The sequence below is a fragment of the Pelophylax lessonae genome (genome assembly GCF_965119305.1).
Source record: "Pelophylax lessonae genome assembly, chromosome: 9".
Lineage (NCBI taxonomy): Eukaryota > Metazoa > Chordata > Amphibia > Anura > Ranidae > Pelophylax > Pelophylax lessonae.
The window spans coordinates 135,439,165-135,465,062 of NC_138776.1; the positions used below are offsets into that span (position 1 = coordinate 135,439,165).

The window sequence follows — 25,898 nt, forward strand, 5'->3', positions numbered from 1 at the left end:
CGCCAGACCCTGGATCAGGGGGAATGGTCTCTCCACCCGGCTGTCTTCCAGATGTTGTGCGCGAAGTGGGGTCTTCCAGATGTGGACCTGTTCGCGTCTCGCCTCAACTACAAGGTGAAGAGGTTCGTGGCAAGGACGCGCGACCCTCGGGCGGACGCGTCGGACGCGTTAGTGGCCCCGTGGCATCAGTACAGGCTGATGTACGCGTTTCCACCGATTCAGTTGCTGTCCCGGTTCCTTCGCAGGTTACACTCGGAACGCAGCACGGTGATTCTTGTGGCACCGGACTGGCCTCGCCGGTCCTGGTACGCAGACCTCGTGAATCTGGCGGTCGACGCCCCCTGGCGTCTGCCTCTTCGGGACGATCTACTGTCTCAAGGACCGATTTACCATCCTGCTTTACAGTCGCTGGCTTTGACGGCCTGGCTGTTGAGACCGAGGTCCTGAAGGAGAAGGGTCTCTCTCCAGAGGTTGTTCATACCTTGATCAACGCGAGGAAGTCTTCCTCGGGAAAGGTTTATTACCGTACTTGGAAGGCCTATTTTGCCTGGTGTGAGTCCAGGGGGTTTTCACCCCGCACGTACTCGGTTTCCCGTGTGCTGTCTTTCCTTCAGACGGGTGTCGATCAGCGTTTGGCGCTGGCTACGATAAAGGGTCAGGTGTCTGCGCTGGCCGTTCTGTTTCAACGTCCCGTAGCTTCCAACTCCTTGGTTGGCACTTTTATTCAGGGTGTGCGGCATCTGGTTCCTCCTAGGAGGGATCCCTTGCCCCCTTGGGACTTGAATCTAGTCCTGTCTGTGTTACAACGTGCTCCTTTTGAACAGATCAGGGAGATCTCGTTGTCTATGTTGTCCAAAAAGGTCGCCTTTTTGGTGGCGATCACTTCGGCTCGCAGAGTGTCGGAACTGGCGGCTTTGTCCTGCAAGTCTCCGTACCTGGTTGTTCATTTGGATAAGGTGGTTTTGCGACCTAATCCTTCTTTTCTGCCGAAACGAGTTTCGGAATTCCATCTTAACGAGGATATTGTTTTGCCTTCGTTATGCACGAAGCCTAAACATCCTAAGGAGGTGAGATTGCATTCTCTGGATGTTGTTCGAGCGATTAGGGTTTACCTTAAATCGACTGAGTCTTTTCGAAAGACGGACTCCTTGTTTGTTCTTCCAGAGGGTCCTCGGAAGGGCATGGCGGCTTCCGCCTCTACCATTGCCAAATGGATCAGGCAGACCATTGAACAGGCTTATGCCTTGCAGGGGAAGGTTCCCCCTGTGCCTGTGAAGGCGCACTCTACTAGATCTCTGAGTACGTCTTGGGCCTGTCGTCATGGGGCTTCTGTAGCCCAGGTGTGTAAGGCGGCGACTTGGTCGACCGTGCACACTTTCACAAAATTCTACAAAGTAGATGTTCAGGCATCGGCGGATGCTTCCTTTGGCCGCAAGGTTCTTAGTGCGGCTGTTCCCTAGGGTCCCTTGTTGGGGACTCCTGGCTGTTGGGATAAGTTTTGTATCCCCTGGTTTTTTGTCTTTTCCTGGGTTGTTGCTCCTGTTGAGCACTTATTTTTGCTGTTGCCCAGCTAGTTCCTTCCTTTGGTAAGGTTCTTTTCTTTGATGTGGAGACTGCGTTGCCTTTCGGCGCGGATGCGTTTCCCACCCCTCATGTTTGCACTGCTTTGGGACGTCCCCATATGTGACGAATATGAAGAGGCGGCGACTGTCGGAGGACGTAAGAGAAAACGGAATTTTTGTAAAATCTTACCTGTAAAATTCCTTTCTCTGAGTCCTCCGACAGTCGCCGCCCCCGCCCCTCTTTTGGGGTTTGTATGTATACTCTACTGCTATTCCACTAAAACTGAGATATGGTTGCAGGAAGTAGGAGGGTATTGACTGAGGGGACCACCCCTTGAGGGTGGGATATGTTAAAGCTTTATTGTTAACATATTCTGTTGCCTAGCTACTCCTTCGGAGCAAAGTCTAATACCCCATATGTGACGAATATGAAGAGGCGGCGACTGTCGGAGGACTCAGAGAAAGGAATTTTACAGGTAAGATTTTACAAAAATTCCGTTTTTTCATCCAGCATTATTCTACAACAACTTGAAGGCCGTGACAAGTTCTTTTTGGTATGGCAGAACTGGAAGGTGCACAGAAACTACCTTCTGATGAGCCAACAGTAGCTCCTACAGCATCACAGGCACCTACATCTCATGGTAAATATTTTATTAGTACTCCTTGTGTTTTGTTACACTATGGTATTTACAGTGAGAATCTGTCACTTTACCAATTCAGAGCCTAGTGAAAGATTCTCCTGCTCGCCCACCCACTGATTTCTCCCTCTGCTTTGCAGCACTCGATTGCTATTTTGCAGCCCTTGGTAATCACCCAGTGCTTCTGGGTGACTAAGGGCTAAACCCAATTGCTGTCCCCATGGGAGGAAGAAGACATCATCAATCCTGTGTAAACAAAGCCTACACAGGGCTGGATCTTATCTCCAATGGAGAACCAGGGAGCATGTAGAAGCTGCATATTAGTGGGTTGAAGAATTAGCCTTTCAAAAGACTGTTACTTTTCCTTGAATGGGCAAAGTTGCAAACTCTCTTCATTCTTGATTCAGCATAATAATATCAAGTAACATTAGCATTTTAAAATTATCTCATATTTTTTAAGTTATCACAATACTTTCCCATTTGTTACTTTTGAAGACACACAGTGAGGGGATATTATCAAAACTGGAGCAACCAGAATATGGAGAAGTTATGCACGGCAACTGCCTTTATCTTTCACTTTCAGTGTTAAAATAAAGAAACTGAACATATGTTATACATATGGTAACTGAAACTGACCATGGATAGATTGACATTTTGTTGCTTTCAGGATGGAACACCTAAGCATGGACAATTGGATAGTGTACTGTATATGGTAAAGGGCTCCACTAAACATTTTCTAAGAGGCTTCATTGAGGGTAGATAAAGGGTTTGGTTAGGATTACCCCCCCCCCCCCCCATCAAACATTCTTAGGGCTTCTTCGAGCAAAATTCAGTCTTAAATTGAAGAAAGTGGGAAACACCACTAGACATTTCAGATATGATCTAAATCGGATCCCTTGTGAATACTCAGTGGAGTTGACAAACAGATTTAAGGGATTAGATCTGATAGATTGCCTTAGGAACTATGGAGGGATCTGATAGACAGAGTGCTTGAGGAACTATGGAAGGAAGGGTGTAAAATCATACAAGACACAGCAATGAAAACCATCCCAAAGAAGAAGGAATGCAAGAAAGCAAAGTGGCTATCTGATGAGGCCATACAAATAGCTGATCAAAGAAGGAAGGCAAAAGACAATGAAGAAAGGGGAAAATATACCCAACTGAATGCAGACTTCCAGAGGATAGCAAGAAGAGACAAAGAACCTCTTAAACAATCAATGTAAAGACTTAGAGGAAAACAACAGTATGGGAAAGACTAGAGAGCTTTTCAAGAAAATTGGAGATATCATAGGAAGGTTTTGTGCAAAGGTGGGCACGATGATAGATAAAAATGGCAAGGACCTGACAGAAGCAGAAGAGATAAAGAAGAGATGGCAAGAATACACAAGAACTATACAAAAAATATCTGAATGCTCCATATAACCATGATGATTCAGTCACTGACCTTGAACCGGATATCCTGGAGAGTGAAGTTAAGCGGGCCTTAGAAAGCATTGCTAATAACAAAACTAGTGGAAGTGATGGTATCCCAGCTGAGTTTTTTTTTTTTTTTTTTTTATCCTAAAAGACGATGCTGTAGAGGTGCTGCACTCAATATGCCAACAAATTTTGAAAACTCAACAATGGCCACAGGACTGGAAGAGGTAAGTTTATATTCCGATACCAAATAAGGGCAGACGATACTAAGGGACGATACTACACTAATGGTAGCAAGTGAAGTACTAAAGAGTCTCTTAATGAAGGTGAAAGAATAGAGCGCAAAAGCTAGCCTTAAATTGAACATTAAGAAAACTAAAATCTTGGCAACTAGTGGTGCACCGAAATTTCGGCAACCAAAATTTTCGGCCGAAAGTAGGCCTATCCCATTTCAGCCGAAAATGGGTCATAAATTCCGAAAATGAATGGCCGCCGCAGCAGCAGCTTTCACTTGCCCCCCAGGTCTAAGACTGCCAGCCCTCCCCTGGCGGTACCACAGGCCCCTGAAGCCTTGCATATTTACACTTGCAGCCAAAAGAGGGAACCTACCTCCAGTCCTAGGACATTTTTGCAGCATTGCTCCAGCCATACACAACTCCTGCAGGCTGCACAGGATGCCGTCATCTGAACCAGCTTGCCCACTGTGTATGTGGAGCTGCTAGCTGAATGACAGGCAACTCATCACTGCTGACTCCCCCTGCTGGCCAGAGGACTGTATTGCAGAAAGCTGTGCTGGGCTTAAAGATAGTGTCTGACTCCTGCTGCTGCAATTACGTAAGTCATGTGATCAAATTTTTATAAGTAAATAAAAATAATAAAGTTAATTATTCACTAACTTTTTTTTTTTTCTATTTCATCTATAGCTGAGCTATAGCTATAAATTCAAGTCTAATATTAATAAAATGATAGAAAAAAACAATTTTAAAATCCTTTGGGGGGAAAAAAGGCATTTTCGATTTCGGTTCTTGGACAAGGGCATCCTGAATTTTCGGTTTCTGTTTCGGCCCAGAATTTTCATTTTTGTGCATCCCTAGTTTTGATGATGCAATCTATCCATCTTGTTTTCTGTCGTCCTCTTCTCCTTTTTCCTTCCATGTTTCCCAACATCAGGGTCTTTTCCAATGAGGCCTCTCTTCACATTAGGCTGTCAAAACTTCAGGATCTGTCCTTCCAATGAAAATTCAGGGTTGGATTTCCTTCAGGATTGACTGATTTGATCTTCTTGCCGTCCAAGGGACTTTCAAGAGAGTCTACTCCAATACTATATTTCAAAAGCATCAATTCTGCGTTCAGCCTTCTTTATGGTCCAACTTTCACAGCCATAGGTTACTGCTGGGAATACCATAGCTTTGACTTAGACATATGCCGGTTTTCGGTAATTCGATATATCGCGGTATTGCATAGCCACGGTATTGTTATTGTGGCATTTTTAAAATACCGAGTTTCTCTGTCAAGTCTGTCTGACTTGTGAATTGATACATTTCAGTGAGCTGGATGACTCATTCACTCACACAGCTAAAGCCTATCAGCAAAGTCTCCGAGTAACTATAAACAAAAATGATTACATTGTATTTTTTCCTTCCCTCTGCCAGGGAGAAAGGAAGTTTAACCTCTTAAAGACTGGATCTTTTTCTGACACTTGTTGCTTGCAAGTTAAAATCAGTTTTTTTTTTGCTAGAAAAGTACTTAGAACCCCCAAACATTTTATATATTTTTTTAGCAGAGACCCTACAGAAAAAAATGGCGATTGTTGTAATATTTTATGGCACACTGTATTTGCGCAGCAGTCTTTCAAACGCAATTAATAGACTTTAATGAATAAAAAAAAAAAAAAAAAAACGTAACAGTAAAGTTATCCCAATTTTTTTTTTGTTACACAGAGAATCGTGAGAGAATCGTGATCTTTATTCCAAGTTAAAAAATCGTGATTCTCATTTTGGCCAGAATCGTGCAGCTCTAATATATATATATATATATATATATATATATATATACACATACACACACACACACGCATAGCAGCCCACATTACATTATTATATAGCCATCAAGCAGTGTCTGGCCTACCTGGTGATGACTGGTCCTGGCGCTCTGATCCGATGGCCTGGTCTTTAAAGGGGCAAATCCTTGCGATCCAGAAGTGGTTAAACCTGCAGGAGGACCGGTGTTTTTATCTATTAATGACTTTACTATTGCTTTAGGCCTGGTTCACATGTATGCGGGTTGGTGGTTCACATGTATGCGGGTTGGCGGTTCACATGTATGCGGGTTGGCGGCCCACATTTGCACAGGCATAGCAGCCCATTGATGTGAATGGGCTTGAGCTGCTATGCCTGCGTTTTCAGCTGAAAAAAGGTGCATGCAGAATTTAAAAAAATGCAGTGGCCATGAAATCCATCCTTCTTTTGCACCATGCGACTTACCTGCCGTTGCTGCACACGCAAACTGTTTTTAAATGCTGTGCCCACGTATACAAAAAATGCAGAAAGCTTGCCAGAGCAGGAACTGCAGGTTAGTCGCATGGTGCAAAAGCAGGATGGATTTCAAGGCCACTGAATTTTAAAAAAAATGCTGCATGCGCCTTTTTTCTGCGGAAAATGAGGGCATAGCAGCCCGTTCAAATCAATGGGCTGCTATGCCTGTGCAAATGTGGGCCGCCAACCCGCATACATGTGAACCGCCAACCCGCATACATGTGAACCACCAACCCGCATACATGCGAACCACCAACCCGCATACATGCAAACCAGGCCTAAAGCAATAGTAAAGTAATTTATAAACAACACCTCCTTCAGGTTTAACCACATCTTGACCACAAGGATTTGCCCTCTTAATGACCAGGCCATCGGATCGGAGCCGAGCGCCAGGACCAGTTATCACCAGTTAGGCCAGACACTGCTTGATGACCTATTTTAGGCCTGGTTCATAGAGTCTGTACTGACTGACTATATAATAATGTGCATAAGTGAACCAAAGCCCCTAAATTCAGCAATGAAATTGAAGTGAGGTGGAAATTTAATAATTTAAATTTAATAATAGAATACCGTGATAATACCGTATACCGTGGCAAAACCTTAATCAATTAATCGCAGCATGAAAATCTGATACCGTCACAAGCCTACTTTGACTATACAGCACTTTGTCAGTAGGGTGATGTCTCTGCTTTTTATAATGTTGTCTAGGTTTGCCATCGCTTTCCTCACAAGGAGGAGTCTCTTAATACCATGGCTACAGTCACCGTCTGCCGTGATCTTGGAGCCTAGGGAGATAAAATCTGTCACTGTTTCCATTTCTTTACCTTCTATTTACCAAGGAGTGATGGGAATGGTTGCCATAAACATGAAGTTAAGTTTTCTCCAGAAGGCAGTGGTGGACAGAAAAGCCTGGCGTGCTATGGTCCATGAGGTCACAAAGAGTCAGACATTCCCCTATCGTTAACCCCAGAGGGACAATACATTAAAAGAGTGTATTTTTGACATGCATTTGCTCTCAAGCTGCACTATATAAGAGAGTGGAAAGTGCATTATTCTCTATTATGCCCATTCACATCACTTCAGTGCATTGAAAAGGTGCAAGTGTTTCTTTGGTGCCAACACATGTGATACGCATGCATTAGAGATTATTGTTTATATTGCAGTCCCATTCTTCTCTACTAAGAAGGACATGATGACAGAAACACACTTGCAGTATTTAGCATTGCAACATTCTAAATGCAAAGGCGCAATTATAATCTTGCTGCAGATATAAAGGCTAACCTATACAACACTTCCCACATTTCACCTGCTTTTTATGATTCATGGCTGATCAATTCACCACTTCCAAGACTTCTTAACAGGGTTGCCACTCTTTCACTATATTTATGGCATAATGTGACCCACAAGCCTGACCTGACGTACCTGGTTTATCAGGACCTTGTGGGACATGTCTCTTGCAATGCTAGCCATGTGGAAAATATGGGATGTAACTTCCTACTTCTTTCCTTCGACCTCCACCTGGATCATAGGTAGATATTATTTTTTGTTTTTCTGAATTTTAAAAAATTATACAATTTTTTCGGGAAATCATTTTTATCTTAATGGAATGGATGCAGACGGATGTCGTCTGTTTACATCAGTTCTTTTTCAGCGGATCTGGACAGAGCCTTGTTCGTTTAAAAAAACAAACCGGAATGGACACGGATGTTAACTGATGATCACCCATTTACATCCATTGGTCCATAAAAAAACATTGCTGTCCTTCATCCGTCAATGGATGGATGAAAAACATATAGACAATGTATTCCTTCAGGATGTGTGTTTACTAATGAGTTGCATCTCTTAGTCAGCTCTCATTGCTGTTTTTCCCACATTTGTCTGTGTGCAATTAAAACAGTAGAACCATGTGAAAGGGACCTAACTGAACAAGTTGGTGATGCTCCTGATCAAAGTTATATTTCCTGAGCTTTTAAGGCACCCAAGGTAATTATACTGTGATAAAAACTGAAATCTCTATGACTTGGCAGTGCTCACTGCTCTAGATTGGGTAAGTGTAACATACCTAACTACCTGCTTAACCACTTGCCGACTGCCTAACGCCGATCTACGTCGGCAGTCAGCCCCTCACAGGCAAAGTGATGTAGGGCTACGTCACTAGCTTGTGAGGGTCTAGGGAGCGAGCGCGCGCCCCCGCGTGGTCACGGACCCCCCCCGCGCGTGTGACCGGTGGACCCGATGTCCGCCGGTCACTCTGCGATCGGCGGGGGAGAGGGAGAAAGTCAGGCGGCTTGTGTAAACAAGCTGCCTGTCATTCTCCCCTGTGTATGAAGGATGATCATATGGTTCTACTATGTAGAACCATTGATCACTCTTCATACATCTGAAGCCACAGCCAATCACAGTAGAAAGCACGCCCCTAGGGACACACATAGCCCCTCCCTTTCAAAAAATGTTAACCCCTTCACTGCCAGTGTATTTTTACAGTAACAGTGCATATGTATAGCACTGATTACTGTAGAAATGTCACTGGTAACCCCAAAAGTGTCAGAAATGTCAGTCAAGGGTCCGATCTGTCCGCCGCAATGTCGCAGTACCGCAAAAGAAATCGCAGATCGCCGCCATTACGCGTTAAAAAAAAAAACAACAAAAATGACAAAAATCTTTCCCTTAGTAAACGCGATAACTTTTGCGCAAACCAATCAAAATACGCTTTTTGCAATTTTTTTTTTTTTACCAAACATAGGTAGCATAAAACAAATTGGCCGAAAATGTTAAAAAATTTTGATTTTTAAATTTTTTTGGGGGGGAATTTAATATAAAAAAAATGTGAAAAATGTTGCTATTTTTGCAAAATTTACGCACTTGTTTTTTTGTTTATAGCGCGTGATCAAAAAATCGCACAGGTGATCAAATACCACCAAAAGAAAGCTCTGTTTGTGGGGAAAAAAAGGACGCCAAATTCGTTTAGATACAGCGTCGCACGACCGCACAATTGTCCGTTAAAATCATGCAGTGCCGAATCGCAAAATACCCCCTGGTCAGGAAGGGGGTAAAATCTTCCGGGGCTTAAGTGGTTAAAGCAGAACTATACTCTCCTTGAATCCAGCGATGAGACGTCCCCGGAACTCCTTGCTGACATCTTCGGGTGGGCCAACTTCCAGTCAGGAAGTTCCGTCAGATTTGTGCGGGGAGCTGCGCTTGTGCAGCTTACTCTACAGAGGCAGACAGGCAGGTAAGTAGCTGTAATGCAGCAGTGACAGAGAATGTCTCTTATGCATTAAAAATCTTGCATGTCCGCCCATTTTAATTCCTAGCCTAAAGTTTCAATTTAACTAACTGTATATCTACAAGCAAGCCAATAATTCACAGTTAAAATTCTTACAGTATGTTTACCTGCCAAAGGATTTGTAACTATGTTGGGCAGTCTTGTTAACCAGATCCCTCTTCCAGATATTATTGCCAGGTCTTGGACCTTCCTGATGATTGCATCCCAGTTAAGCAATGGCGCCTGGTCCAGGACCTATCCCAGAATATAAATAGACATTGAAGGTGCTGTAGCATACATAGGAGGTCATCACCTCCTTGCTCAGGGTATTGGACTGACTATACAAAGCCACAAAGCTCTGATTGGTCTTGATTGTTGTTGTGCAGGGGATTGCAGGAGATCACGAAAAATTAGGATGATCAGGTACTGTTTTAATGGTGTTTTTAATATTGGCATTGAATTTCTTTTCTTTAATCCTCAGCAGAGGTGAAATATAATTGTGCAGACTTTTACAAAGTCAATTTATTTATTCTGATGAAGATGAAACGCATCACAGAATCTTATAGAAGTTAAATTCATATTTTAATAAATCTCGTTTATGTATTACTCACTGCAGATGATGCTACTGTTGAGACTGCAGAAGAGGCAGTTGAGCCCCCAGAAGCTGATATCAATGAGCTCTGCAAGGATATGTTCAGTAAAATGTCATGTTATCTCACCGGTGAATTGGTAGGTAAGTGCAAAATAAAAAAATTACCTAAATGAAGAGCTGAATGGGCTACAGATAGGGGAATGTTTTCAGTTCCATAGTATTTTGCTACCAACACTAATTCATACACATAGGGATGTTTATGTGTATATAATATAATAAATATATATATTTCTACAGTGAGTAAAATAAGTATTGAACATGTCACCATTTTGTCTAGGTAAATCTATTTCTAATGGTGCTACTGACATGACATTTCACCACGTCAGTAACAACCCATGCAATCAGTACATACAAAGAAACCAAAACAAACCTCTAATACTTACCTGAGGTCCATCGAGATCCAGTGATGTTGTAGGAGTGTCTTGGCTGCCCGGGACTCCCCCCCCCCCCCCATTGGCTCCCACTACTGTCAATCAAAGTCAGTCAGCCAATGAGGAGAAAGAGGAGGCGGGCCCCGACTCCGTGTCTGAATGGACACAGGAATCTGTGGGTCGGCTCTGGTGCCCCCATAGCAAGCTACTTGCTGTGGGGGCACTCAACAGGAGGGAGGGGCCAGGAGCAAAAGGGACTGGAGTAGAGGAGGATCTGGACTTCTCTGTGCAAATCTCCTGCAGGTAAGTATATCATGTTTGTTATTTTTAACTTTAAAAAAAAAAAAAAGAGAGAGACATTATTTAGGATCACTTTAACCTCCCTGGCGGTCTGATTATGTCAGGATTTCTGTGCTATTAGCGGTACATTCTTTTGCATGGAAACCTGTTTTATATTTAAAAACTCCCCTTACCCTGCGATTTCCCCCCCTGTCCTCCCAGCTGATGCCGGCACCTGTCTTCCGGTTCCCTTCCCTGCGAGCAATTTCAAAAATGTAAATACACTAAATGACATGATACAAAGTTGTGATCCTAACGGATTACACTGTCTCATGCCATTTCACCACAGGATTTCATCTGGTGACTTTCCCCGTGCCCTGCCTGTGCAGTTCTTTGTGCTTGGAAAATTGGGAACGACCATGGCATCCAAAAAGTGTTCTTTTTGCGCAAAAGTGCTTTTAGCTGTCGCTGTTTTCCAACTCATCTAAAAGCGCTTTTGCGCAAAAAGAACGCTTTTTGGACGCCATGGTCATTCAAAATTTTCCAGGCACAAAGCTCTGGAAAAGCACAGGCAGGGCACTGGAAAAGTCACCAGGTGCAATCCTGTGGTGAAATGGCATGATACAGTGTAATCCGTTAGGATCACAGCTTTGTATCATGTCATTTGTGTATTTAAACTTTTGAATTTGCCACCAGTTCCAACCCCCCCCTGCGTCGCAACGCTCGCAGGGAGGGAACTGGAAGGCAAATGCCGGCAATCGGCCGTGCATAGAGCGGGTAGAGAGTGTAAGGAGGCCGGGGAGGACAGCGGGGGAGCGCAGGGAAGGTGAGTAACATTGCGGGGTAATTCCGAGTGTGGCTCGGGGTTACCGCTTTTGGTACTGAAAGTTAACCCGAGCCACACTTGAGAATACTGCTAAGGAGGTTAAAGGGATTTTAAAGTCTCGTGTTTGTTATTTAACCACTTGCCTACAGTGCACTTTCACCCCCTTCCTGCCCAGACCGATTTTCAGCTTTCAGCACTCTCACACTTTGACTGAGAATTACTCAGTCATGCAACACTTTACCCATACAAAAATTGTGTCCTTTTTTTCACACAAATAGAGCTTTCTTTTGATGGTATTTGATCAATACTGGGTTTTTTATTTTTTGTGCTATAAATAAAAAAAGACTTAAAATATCGTGAAAAAACGCATTTTTCTTTGTTTCTGTCATAAAATTTTGCAAATTAGTCATTTTTCTTCACAAATTTTGGCCAAAATTTATACTGCTACTTATCTTTGGTAAAAAAAACCCAAATAAGTGTATATTATTTGGTCTTTGTGAAAGTTATAGAGTCCACAAGTTATGGTGCTATTCATTGAAAATTGATCACACTTGATCACACCTGATGTACTGAAGGCCTATCTCATTTCTTGAGACACTAAAAGGTCAGGAAAGTACAAATACCCCCCAAATGACCCCTTTTTGGAAAGTAGACATTCCAAGGTATTTAATAAGGGGCATGGTGAGTTTTTTGAAGTTGTAATTTTTTCCCACAATGCTTTGCAAAATGAAGATTTTTTTTTTTATTATTTTTTATTTTTTACAAATTGCCGTATTAACAGGTTATTTCTCTCACACAGCATATGTATACTTGCAACTACACCCCAAAACACATTCTACTACTCCTCCTGAGTATGGCGATACCACATGTGTGAGACTTTTTCACAGCCTGGCCACATACAGAGGCCTAACATCCGAGTAGCAGCGTCCGGCATTCTAGGAGCACAAATTACACATATCATTTCCTGACAACCTATCGCACTTTTGAAGGCCCTGGAGCACCAGGACAATGGAAACCCCCATAAAATGACCCCATTTTGGAAAGCAAACAGCCCAACGTATAATTTTTGAGGCATAATGAGTCTTTTGAATATGTCATTTTTTTCCACAAGTTTTTGGAAAATGTGGAAAGAAAATGAAAACACATTTTTTTTTACACAAAGCTGTCCATTTATGCAATATTTCTAACACATCGCATGTACATAGCAAAACTTGCACCCCAAAATACATTCTGCTATTCCTCCTGAGTATGGCGATACCACATGTGTAACACTTTTTCACAGCCTGGCCACATACATAGGCCTCACATCCAAGTAGCGCTTTACACAAAGTTGTCCATTTATCCACTTTAAGACTGGGCCTATTTTTGACACTTGGTGTTTACAAGCTAAAATCATTTTTTTTGCTAGAAAACTACTTGGAACCCTCAAACATTATATATATTTTTTTTAGCAGAGACCCTAGAGAATAAAATGGAGATCGTTGCAATATTTTTTATCACACCATATTTGCGCAGCAGTCTTCCAAATGCGATTTTTTTGAAAAAAATTCACTTTTTTGAACTAAAAAATAAGAAAACAGTAAATTTAGCCCAATTTTTTTCCATAATGTGAAAGATAATGTTACGCTGAGTAATTAGATACCCAACATGTCATGCTTCAAAATTGCGCATGCTCACAGAATGGCGCCAAACATTGGTACTTAAAAATATCCATAGGCAACATTTTAAAAATTTCTGCAGGTTACTAGCTTAGAGTTACAGAGGAGGTCTAGGGCTCAAATTATTGCACTCGCTCTAACGATCGCGGCGATACCTCACATGTATGGTTTGAACACCGTTTACATATGTGGGCGGGACTTGCGTATGCGTTTGCTTCTGCGCGCGAGCTAACGGGGACAGGGCGCTTTAATTTTTTTTTTTTTTCCTATTTATTTTATTTATTATTTTTTTATTTTTACACAGTTTAAAAAAAAAAAATGTTTTGATCATTTTTATTCCTATTACAAGGAATGTAAACATCCCTTGTAATAGAAATAGGCATGACAGGTCCTCTTTATTGTGAGATCTGGGGTCAAAAAGACCTCACACCTCACAACTACACTAAAAAAGCAAAAAAAAAAAAAAATTGTTGAAAGAGGAAAAAAAAAAAAGCAAAAAAAAAAAAGCGGCCCTTTAAACCTGTTGCTAGGCAACGTCTTTTGACGTAGCTCCGGTCCTCCAAGACCATAGAGTTGAGTGAGGGCCATCTTGCCCTCACTCGACTTCCTGTCTCTGAGGATCCGGGACCGGATAGTTTTCCCCGCTGCCGGCGGGTCCGGTAAGCTGGGAAAACGTCTGGGACGCGGCAGGAGGGGGGGGGGCACCTCTTCCCCTGCACCGTAAGGGTAATTCCGCGGCGAATCCGCCACTGGGACCACCCTTATCTGAAAGCCGACCGCCCGCCGTTTCAAAAAATACCGGGGTTATGGGGGCTATCTGCTGCCATAACCCCAGTATTTAGCTTTTAATGGCCGACGCATATAGTCGTTAGGCGGTCAGTAAGTGATTGCATGTATATGGCAAACAGGTGACGATGACTGACGGGGTGACAGGTGACGATGACTGACGGGGTGACAGGTGACGATGACTGATGGGGTGACAGGTGACGATGACTGATGGGGTGACAGGTGACGATGACTTATGGGGTGACAGGTGACGATGACTTATGGGGTGACAGGTGACGATGACTGATGGGGTGACAGGTGACGATGATTGATGAGGTGACAGGTGATGATGATTGATGAGGTGACAGGTGACGATGATTGATGGGGTGACAGGTGACGATGATTGATGGGGTGACAGGTGACAGTCACTGACGGGGTGACATATGACGATGATTGATGGGGTGACAAGTGACGATCACTGATGGGGTGTCAAGTGACGATGACTGATGGGGTGACAGGTGACGGTGATTGATGGGGTGACAGGTGACGGGCGATGGTCACTGATGGGTGACAGGTGACGGGCGATGGTCACTGATGGGTGACAGGTGACGGTGCACGGCGGTACTGATGGCAGTCTCTGGTGACCGGTGAACTTTAGGCTACATTCACATGTGAGCGTAGCGATCACGGGCAGAATCGCTGCGATTCTTCCCGTGATCCAGAAATCATTGCAAATTGCGGGGCGCCTGTGCGTTGCCCGTGATTTGCAATAGCACCCCAAATGCTGTGCGATGTTGCTGCGATTTCCGCCTGCCGAATCGCAGTAACATCGCGCAAACAACGCATTACGCTCCAAAGAAGCTCTTGTACCTTTTTTGGGCGTCATGCGATGTTTGCGCGATGTTACCGCGATTCGGCAGGCGGAAATGGCGGCAACATCGCACAGCATTTGGGGTGCTATTGCAAATCAGGGGCAACGCACAGGCGTCCCGCGATTTGCAATGATTTCCGGATCGCGGGCAGAATCGCAGTGATTCTGCCTGCGATCGCTGCGCTCACATGTGAACGTTATGGGTGTCAATTTCTGGGCACTGATGAGGTGACTGTTGGGTGACAGGTGACATTGGGGGGGGGCTGAGGACTGTGTGGGGACCTTTATTAGTGTGATTTTTACTTTGTGACATGTGTACAGAGCAGTAACTCACTATTTCTAGCTCTGCTCCCCTCATACTGGAAACTGTGTGAGGGGAGAAGAGCTAGTAACACTGAGTTACTGCTCTGTGTTTACATTTTGTGATCGGCTGTGAATGGATTCACAGCCGATCACATAGTAAACAGTCACTGTCAGTGACTGTTTACTACCGACTGTTTACTACGGAACACAGTGCCACCGACATGACCGCGCTGCGCGCTCCCGATCGCGCATGCGCGGTCATCTGGTGGGCGCCTTCATTGTGATCGGCTGTGTCATTGGAACACAGCCGATCACGTGGGAAACAGCCACGCCCATTGGCTGTTTCCCCCCTGCCGGTGACGGGGGGTGTCTCGGGGACACCCCGACACCGGCAGTGCAGGGCGGCGCGCACGCGATCGCGCGCCTGCCCTGCTTAAAGTGCCGCCGTCATATGACGGCGGCCCAGGATAATGGTCGCACCGCTCCGCCGTCATATGACGGCGGGCGGGCGACAAGCGGTTAAAAAACAAAAAAAAAAATGTTATAATTACCAGCTCTGTGCAGTTAGTTTTGCACAGATGAAAAGTAGATGTTTATGGGCGCTTCTGTGAATTTAAGCAGGCAGCGTGTAGTTTCCTGCACCTGGGCAGCGCTTGAGAAGAAGCTGCTCTAGGAACAATGGAAAAAGAAGCAAGGCACCTCTAAGTGCAGTAGCTCAGATATTTATTGCCAAATAAAAGGTTAAAAATGCTCACAAATTAGCAAGCCATGACAGGTAAAAGCGAGCTGAAGTGCACAGAGTTGGCTGGAGCCTTCTCTTCTCCGGTTCCTCTTCTGTGCTCCTGGCCCCTCTCTCCTGTTGAATGCCCCCGCAGCAAGCAGCTTGCTGTGAGGGCATCTGAGCTGAGTCACAGCTCCCTGTGTCCATTCAGACAGGGAGCCGCGATCCAGCCCCACCCCCCCTCTCTCCTGATTGGCTGGCTGACTTTAATTTAAAGCAGCGTGAGCCAATCGCGCCTGGCTGCTGTCTAAGCCAATGAGGACGGGAGTCCCGGGCAGCTGAGAAACTCCTGCAACATTGCTGGATAAAGATGGGCTCAGGTATTAGGGGGCTGCTGCACACAGAATGTTTTTTTATCTTAATGCAAAGAATATATTAAGATATAAAAAAAACCTTCTGGCATCTTACATTTCCTTTAAGTTATGTGTAATAAAATGGAATGAGACAGGGAAAAAGTATTGAACACATGAAGAAAGGGAAGTGCAAAAAGGCATGGAAAGCCAAGACATCAGCTGAAATCAGTAATTAGAAAGCAGTCCTGCCCCTTGTCAGTGCAAATTAATATCAGCTGGTTCAGTCTCAACTATTGGCCTATATAAAGGTGTCTCATTACCAAGGTGTCACAATAGAAAAATGATGGGTAAAAGCAAAGGGCTCTCTCAAAACCTTCACAACGTTATTGTTGCAAAACATACTGATGGCATTGGCTACAAAAGGATTTCTAAACTTCTGAATGTTCCAGTGAGCACTGTTGGGCCATAATCTGGAAATGGAAAGAACATAATTTCACTATAAACTGGCCAAGACTGGGTGCTCCTCGCAAGATTTCTGACACAGGAGTGAAAAGAATTATCAGAGGAGTTTTCTACTTGTGGAGAGCTTCAGAAAGACCTGGAATTAGCAGGTACAATTGTTTCAAAGAAAACAATACGTAATGCACTCTACAAACATGTATGCACACTCACCACGCAAGACTTCATTGCTGAAGAAAAAGAATGTTGAAGCTCCTTTAAAGTTTGCTGCAAAACATTTAGCCTGTGAAATACTGGGAGAATATAGTCTGGCAAGATGAAATCAAAATGAAACTCTTTGGATGTCATAATACACGCCATGTTTGGAGGTCAAATGCACATCAACCCAAAAACACCACACCAGCAGTGAAGTTTAGATGTTGGAACATCATGGTGTGGGGCTGTTTTTCGACATAAGGTACTGACAAACTTAATTTCTTTGAAGGAAGAATCAGTGGAAAAATGTACCAAGACACTCCTGATAAAAATCTGCTGCAATCTTAGCAGGATGATGAAGATGAAACATTTCAGCAAGACCATGATCCCAAACACAAAGCCAAGGAAACTCTCAATTGTTAAAAAAAAAAAAAAAAAAGAAAGAAATTAAAGCTGCTAGAATAGCCCAGCCGATCACCTGACTTGAATCCAATAGAAAATCTTTGCAAAGAACTAAAGATCAGTGTTCATAGAAGAGGCCCACGGAACCTTTAAGGTTTGAAGACTGTGTGGAAGAATGGGCCAACATCACACCTGAGCAATGCATGCGACTAGTTTCTTCATCCAGGAGGCGTCTTGAAGCTGTCCATACCAACAAAGGATTTTGTACGAAGTATTAAATACATTTCAGTTAGCATGTTCAATAGTGGAATAGAAACTAGTGCCAATTCTGCAACTACTTAACAGAGGAATAGGGATTGTTTTCAATATAGAAAACTGCCTCAAATCCCTGCCAGGTCGAACCTGTCTTATGGGATGTCAGAAGACCGCTCCCATCCGTCTCTCTTCCCATGCACTGATTATACTGTACAAACAAAACATGTAGGGTTAACACCCCCCTTCTTACCTCCCAAACTCAGCTGATTAGGGAAGGGAAAAGAGGCAGGCAGGAATCCAAAGCATTCAGCATCAGGTGTACTGTTCAGCCAGTCTGTCACAGACACCGCAAAGAACCCCAGGGAGCAGATCAATGACACCCTCTTTTTGTTAATTAGGAGCATTGTCTCAGCTTAGAAGAGTGATGTAGGCATACAGCATGCACAACTCCTTGTCATTTGTCCACAATGTTTTTTCTTTTTTTCTTGGCTGCTATATAATGACTATTTTCAAGGAGTGAAATTTTTAAGCCTGTTACACACTATTAGTTTTCTGGGTTAAACGAAAAAGAACTGTCCACTCCGGTCAGAGCCACTGAACGAACGATCTGTCGTAAGTACAGTGATCCCCCCCCAGCTGTAGTGTTCTGATAGGGGGGCGGGCAATGGCTAAGAGCGCGGATCGGGAGCGGGTCGGCTGCTGGTTTTCCAGCATGCACTTCCGACAGAAACCGGCCAAACAGCCAGCTTCTGTCAAACTGTCTGGCGTACAGACGGGTCGAATGTCGGCTGTTTTTTTTAACTGGCTGATATCGGCCAGCATTTGGCCTGTGTGTACTGGGCTTAGTCTTACACCAAGTTCAAACACCAACTCACATACAGTACATTGCAAAATACTATTAAGCATTATCAGGTCATGTAAGGTGCCTCTCAGACAGGCAAAGTCTCTGATGTATAAAAAGGACGCTATACCTTTTATCACGTAGTAATTTTGCATGTTAGTTGAATTTTCTTTTTGCATGGTTCACTCATTTTGTTTGTTTATTTTTGTGCATAATGTTTCTGACTGCAAGTTCCTCACACGGTATTTTAGGGAAACTTTTGTCTTGCAAAAGATTCTTTTGAATTCTTATTTGTTTTCAGTCTAAGGGGAGGCTATTTTTATGCAAATATGGGTTTTCACCAGGGTGAGGGAGGTGAGAAGTTTATTTTGTTTGCAAAATTGGAGCTTTAAGAAATATTGCAAGTAAATTACCACTTGAAAGTCCCACGAAGATGGAACTGCTAAGGGTTAAGGAAGTGTAAATCTGCAGATCATGATTTGATTATTGTATTTGCTGTCTTGGCAATACTTCCACCACAGACAGTTTAAAATGTGGTGTAATGGGGTTTTAAAAAAGAACATTCACATTTTTCAAATAAACAGTATAAAAAAGAAAAACCTTTTCTGTCACCAGGTGTTAAACATCTGCCCCTTGGAGGCTTAGCAGGCCATACATGGTTAAAATCTCGGCCAGATAAGCAGGACCTGGCCGAAATTCGAACTGTATATGGGCAGGCTGAATGTACCAAGCTGATCAATTAACTTGGGTGTAACCAGCCTGCTGGATTTTACCTGTTATAGCCGCTAGCAATAATCACTGTCTTCCCCTGGCAGGGACAGCTTTCCCTGCCCACCCCCGCTGGGAGAAGACAATGGAGTGGCAGGAGGGGTTCCTGCGTCAACACTGGAATTCCTCAATGGGGGAATTGAGCAAATTTATTTTCTTCAAACCATGGTCACCACTAGGTTTTTTCCCTTATTGCCGGTTCACACTAGTACGACTTGTCAGGCGACTTGGTCAGCCTGACAAGTCGTGCACCGTCGCGGTCCATTGTGTAGTACAGGAACGGTTCTAACGGGAGCGACACAAGTCGCTTCGACTTAGAAAAAGGGTCCTGTACTACTTCGGGGCGACCTGGAGCGACTTGCATAGACATTCATTTTATGAAGTCCGTGCAAGTCGCGCCAAAGTCGCAGTGCATGCGACTTCACAGGTCGCCCCCCGAAGTCGTGCCGCTTCAGTGTGAACCGGCACTTAGTTGTTTTTTTTTGCGCTATAAACAAAAAGACTATTTTGAAAAAAGCTAAATTTTTTACTTTCTGCAATGAAACCTATCCAATAAATACATTTATAAAATCGAATTTCTTCATAAATTTAGGCAAATATGTATTCTGCTACATATTTTTGGTTAAAAAAATCCCATTAAGCGTATATTGATTGGTTTGCGCAAAAGTTATAGCGTCCACAAACTAGTGTATATATAGCGGGACTGTGATATTGCGGCAAACAATCTGGCACTAACTGACACTCTGTGGGAACCAGTGACACGAATACAGTGATCAGTGCTAAAAAATATGCTCTGTCACTGTACTAATGACACTGGCTGTAAAAGGGTTAAACAGCTAGGGCGATCAAAGGGTTAAATGTGTGCCTAACCAGTGTTTTTGTGAACTATGCGTGCTGCTTTCACTAAGGGATGTGATCGATTTTATTTCCTGCTTTGCAGGGAAACAAAATTTAGCACATCCCTGCTGTCAGGACAGGACAGATTTCTGCATTTTTGATATCACTTCTGACAGCAGAAGCGGCTCATGCGTGCATCCCCTGCTAGTAGGTGGGGAATCACGTGTGTGTGTGTCTATGTCTGTGCATGTGTGTATGTATATGTATATATGTGTGATATTGCACAGAACGGCCACCCTGTAGCAGTAAATCCGCTATTGGGGGGGTGTTAAATGCTGTCCCCTAGAAGTTTGGCACATATTTCATACAGAATATGCAAAAAAAAAAATGCAAAAATGCTGTCCCCTTTAATGCATGGGGTAATGATTTTTAGTGCGTCAAGCCCATGGCGCTGCTTATATCTGCCATGAGTGAGCTAATGGGTTTTGGAAGAAAATGTAACCCAGCACTTTCACCCCCACATTGTTGGCTAGGGCCAATTTAGTCAGGAGCCAATTAATTTACCAGCATATCTTATAAGAGGACACTGGATTTCCAAAAGAAAACACAGGGAGAGCATGCAGACTCAGTGCAGATAGTGTCCTGGTTGTGCTGCAAGGCAGTAGTGCTAATCACTAAGCCACTGTTCTGCAGAATAATGATTCCATGAGCATTTACTTCTCAATGATAACATTTCAGATAACATAGATAACATAGACTCACAAGCACATACTGACACTACACAAAAAAGTGGTTGTTTAGTCTGCAAGAGTGTGTACTTTGATTATTTGCTTCTGCTGAATGGAGAAAAAAAGTGCCTACTAATAGTCCTTTTATGTTTTTATATACATTTTCTCTTTTTTTAAAGTGATCCTGTGCTGGGCAAGGCAACAGATTCAGGCACCCTTCCTTTTGGCCCCCTGATGTTTCATTTAGGTATTGGGAGTGAAAACAAGTCATGTGTAAGCTTCAAGTTAGAACCCACACAGGACTAAGGACTCTTCCTGTCCACATGACTTGGCTGGGAGCCTTAGGGACCAGCACTGTACCAGCACGGTCACATGGCAGGAAAATAAATCGGGTACAAGCTACCTACCCATACCCAGAATTACCAAGTTTACTCCTTTTGGCTATGTGCAGTTGGGAAGGGCAGGGCAACAGTAATGCAAACCATTGATGTTGGCCTGCATGGGCAAAGCACTGGTTTGCTATAATCTAAAGTGACTCTGTTATGAAATGCAAAAAAATCATGTAATAAGAAGGCCTCTTGTTAAGAAAAGAATATTTGCTAAACTGCTGCCCATGCTGCTAATCTTTGCTTCCTTGAAGAACTACAGCGGCTGAAATATACTTGGTCCTCTTCCACACACTGCAATTATATCCACCAGCTGCTATGTCACTACAGGATACAGCCAATGTAGTTCTTCATCTTTGGGAGAGTTAAGGTTGGCATCAGGATAGGTAAGTTTTAAAGGTTAAGTCTGAATGCTCTACCACCTACCATAACATTAATGCTAGGATCATTGAGTTTTTTCTCGGTGACGGCCCATTTATCAATGTCCTAGATTCACAGAGATCCTTGAGTGACTAAACAACAAGTCCCCTCTGCCATCCCAGCAGAGGGTCTTGAAGTTTTCAATGAAATACATAAAATACAAATGCATGATTACCATAGTGATAATCATTGACACTTCCTCCAGCTCCTTAACCAAAAGTCAATACCTCAGTACAGACAAAACTAGAGGAAGGGGTTTGCAAGCTGCTATAATAAAAAATTGTCCATTTCTTTCGTTCATTAACGGACACAGCTCCTGATCTTCTTAACCATTGGGTTATACTGCCCCCTACAGGAGTAGGACACTAGGCAGAAAAAAGTCTGGCTACGCCTATGGGCAGTTTCTGGTATGGTGGGTAGCTGTCCCCCCCTTCCCCTCAGGAGAGTTTTGGGGTGGACGTGGGCCTGTCCTTGGGACGGTCGGACCCCCGGATTCCCCCCCTTCCCGTCAGGCACCCCCCTTCATCTGTCCCCCCATCCTACCCCCTCTCCACTCATGCTGGGGCTGTGTGGGTGGTCTGGTCCACCTCCTGGGGGCAGGGTGCTATGCTGGTGATGGGGGGGGGGGTGAGTCACCGGTGAGCGGACGATCGGCTGTGCGAGGGGAGTTGTACCTGGTGAGGGCTCCTGCCAGGGCCCCCCCGTCCAGCCTAGGCATGACTTCGAGGCCTAGGGATCCCTCCTGGGTCCCTGGGAGCCTTTTGGTGGCATGCGGGGCTGCCATTTTCTTGTAGCCTTTGTGCTCAATGCACGGCGGCCATATTTGTGTAGTCCGGCAGGCCATTTTGCGGTGGTTTGCTATAAAAAAAAAAAAGCGGCAGCCATGACAGTTGAGCCCTGTGGGTGGCGATTTTGGCGGTGGGAGCCCCTTCTCATCCTTTGGTGCTGACTCCTTTTTGTTTCCTGGTCACCGCTCGTGCAGTGCAGATTCTCCTGGTGACTGTAGTGCCTGGTTTCTGGAGGGTGGTGAGTCTGGTGGAGTCCTCTCCCTCTCTGCTGAGGATCGATTTTGGTGCTCTGTGACTGGCAACCGGGTGGTGCTGCCAGAGTGGTAGGGGTTGTCCCTTAGCTGTTATTTACACTTTTTTTTGTGGGGTCCCCCTGGTGACTCGTGGAGTCTTGGAGCACATCTCCCCATCTGATCCTCTATCTGGGGCTGTAGGGCCCTCCGGGTCCCATCCATCCATCGATGCACTGACAGCGGTCCTGAAGTCCCTTGTGTCCTGGGTGGAGGTGGCTTTTGGGCAACGGGCTGGCATAAAGCACCCTCCGCCTTCCCCTGCCTTATCTGTCTCCTCATATTCTGAATTTGATTCAGCCGCCGCGGACGTGGGTCACCCTGCTGGGTCTGCAACGACTCTGATTATAGTGAGGATGATTCCTCTACTTCTGCAACCATGCACAAAAAGGCGCTGGTGGATGCACTGACTATCTGTTCTTGGGCCTTAAAGTTGGAGGATGCAGCTGCGGCTGCGACTGAGGCGCAGGCTCCCTTTGGCACTCGCAAGTCATCCAGAGTCCCTCTCCCCTCCTATTTTGACAGTATTGTCACTGAAGAGTGGGGACGACCAAAAACGTCCCCTTGGGGTCTCTAAGCAAGTTGCTGGGTGATACCCCTATGAGGAGTCCCTCCTTAAGAAGTGGACTGTTCCACGGGTGGTGGACCCTCCCAGTGTCCAGATTTATACAAGGCAACCATGATTCTGGTTGAAGAGTCCACGGCCTTTAAGGACCCGGGTGATAGGAAGGCAGAGGCTGTTGCCTGCAATTTGTACACCCTGGCTGGTTCGGCACTGAGGCCAATTTTCACCATTGCCCTGGTGTCGCAGACTCTGAAAGAGGGGGCATTAACTTTAATGCAGTGACCTGGAGTGGGAGTAGCTCCCTCCTGCCTTTCCTGAGCTGGCGGACCAGCTGGTCCAGGGGCTGCAGTTTATCTGTGATGCCTCTTTGGATGCGGCTCCCCTAGTGGCTCGGTTCTCTGTTTCAGCAGTGGTCCTTCGGCGTGTCTTTTTTGGCTCAAATGCGGACCAAACTTCTAAAAAGGCCTTGACTGATCTTTCCTTTCAAGGAGATTGCCTGTTTTGGTGCTACCCTGGATGACATCATTAAAGGTCTCCCAGGAGGGAAGAGTACCTTTCTTCAGCAGGCTACTAAGGACAAAGACCCTCGTCGTAGGCATGGGCCCTCCTTCTTGGCTCATAAGAAGTTGTTTCGTCCCTCGGGGTCAACCGACAAGTAATCGGAGCCCTTCGCGGCCTCCACTGAAGAATCCAAGTGAACTTGGTCTGTCAAGTAAAGTGCAGGCTTTGCACAGTTCAATACAAGGTCCCAGCAAGGAAGATTCTGGTCAAAAGTGACAAGAATCTGCAGTCTCTGGACAATCAGACCCGGCTGAGCCGGGGAGCGACAGTCCCTGATATGGTGGCTTCATTCTTCGAAGCTTCGGCTGGGCAAATCCTTCCTCCCCTTGTATTGGACAGTGGTCACCACAGATGCCATCCTGTCCGGTTAGGGAGGCGTCCTTGCAAATATTCTGCTCAGGGGCTCTTGACACTGGAAGAGACCAGACTACTGATCAATGTTTTGGAACTCCGAGCAATCAGACTGTGCTCATGTAGATAGAAATCTTTAACCTCACTGCAACTGCGTTTATTGCACATCAACTTGCCATGGACATTCGTTTCCACATTCTGTGAGGAATCTACTTAATTAATCTCTAAACATCTTGCTATATCATGGGAATCATTGGAAATGCATATCCATTTTTCATGGAATGCAACAATTTTTGGAAGGAGTTTTTTGCTTTCCCAACCATACTTTGACCAACATATCTCCTCCATAGGGGCATTTAGTTGCCTTGACTGCAAATAGATCTTATATATTATCAATGATATTTGTATACTCAATAACCTTTAGCTGTTTTTTCTCTCCGAAATTTACACCGGTGCATTTATTTACCCTATTAGTGTTCCAAAGAACACAATTCAAGTTCCCTGTATTCTATAATATGCTTCATGTGTGGGGGAATTATCACTATTAAGGGCTGATTGTTGTGTCACACATATATCATATCCCCCCTTTTTCACACTCGATATTGCACTTTTGGATAGCCAGACACACATATATAGGGGGGGGGGGTTCTAGCAACATGGGGGGTTTCATGTTTTTATTGTGTTGTATGTCGTATGTCATATGTCCAAAAATAAAGGTACTTTTACCTTTCAAGTAATTTCCTCCATGATTCCGCACATCTAATTCAGTGTTTAAGATGCCATGACTTATTTATTACATACAAATCATCTTTCAGCCACCAGTGAAGACTACAAACTTCTTGAGAATATGAATAAGCTCACATGTCTAAAGTATATGGAGATGAAAGACATTGCTTCAAATATCAGCAGGAATCTAAAGGATTTGAACAAAAAGTGTAAGTATACTTCCAAATACTACAAACCAAACTCTTCCCTAACTGATTAAAGTAAATTGTGCTGAATAGAATGGTAATTACACAGGTCCTGGAACCCACCCATATGTAAAAACTGGTGGACATTTGCCTGCAGTGGTATTAGCTTTCAGGAAGCATTCTTCAGTTTCATTGAGATATAGGTAGCTGCTTTGCTCTATAAATAGAGCACTTAGTTGAAAAGTAATGCAAGCATAAGATGGTTCACCCAAGGAACATCTTCAAAAAGTGTGCTGGGATGCTGATTTAGTTTCTATAACGTAGAGGACTACAAATACACAATGTAAAATATTAACACATTGTTTTAACATATTTAAAGGAAAAGTTTAGGATTTTTAAAATAACGCACACATACGCCCTTCAATGCTTCAGCATCGGTGTGATGCTGCAGCTGTCCCATGTTGGCTTTAAGCCTGAAAACTGAGCAATTTATATGACTGCTGATCATTCAGTTTTCGGTCCACCCAGAGTGGAGAGCAGTGACTCTCAGTCACCGCCCTCTGTTTGCCCCTCCAGCACTCACTAGAGTGCTGGGCTGGCGAGGGATATGGGCACAGCTGGTCAATCAGAGGGCTATGTGGATCCTGGCATAATTGTCGTGATCCTTTCAGTGCCTGGAGCAGCTTGGCAACATCAGCTGATAGTGGGCAGTAGCCCACTGTCAGTCGACTCTGGGTCACAGGAGTGCAAAAGTATGTGCATGCTTGTTACCCACTAGAGAAGTATGGCCAAAAAACTTTAAAATGTGACTTTTCTCTCATGGTACCATATGTGTATTTGCTGTTCTTTCTCAATTATTTTTTAATAATCCTTTCCATTTTTTTTTTTTTACACAATAATAGAAAAAAAATCAGAAAAAAATGTTTT

The 25,898-nt window shown here is 44.2% G+C and overlaps 1 protein-coding gene across 1 annotated transcript in view; it reads left to right on the forward strand.

Annotated features, from left to right (window-relative positions):
• The first annotated feature begins 2,043 nt into the window (after nt 1-2,043).
• Nucleotides 2,044-25,898, forward strand: part of BLOC1S2 (biogenesis of lysosomal organelles complex 1 subunit 2) — a 33,430-nt gene continuing 9,575 nt past the window's right edge. The window contains exons 1-3 of the mRNA XM_082269277.1: nt 2,044-2,203; nt 10,032-10,148; nt 24,876-24,995. Of these exons, the coding sequence (XP_082125403.1) occupies nt 2,119-2,203; nt 10,032-10,148; nt 24,876-24,995 (322 nt within the window). The 5' untranslated portion in view covers nt 2,044-2,118. The remainder of the gene's footprint in view (nt 2,204-10,031; nt 10,149-24,875; nt 24,996-25,898) is intronic.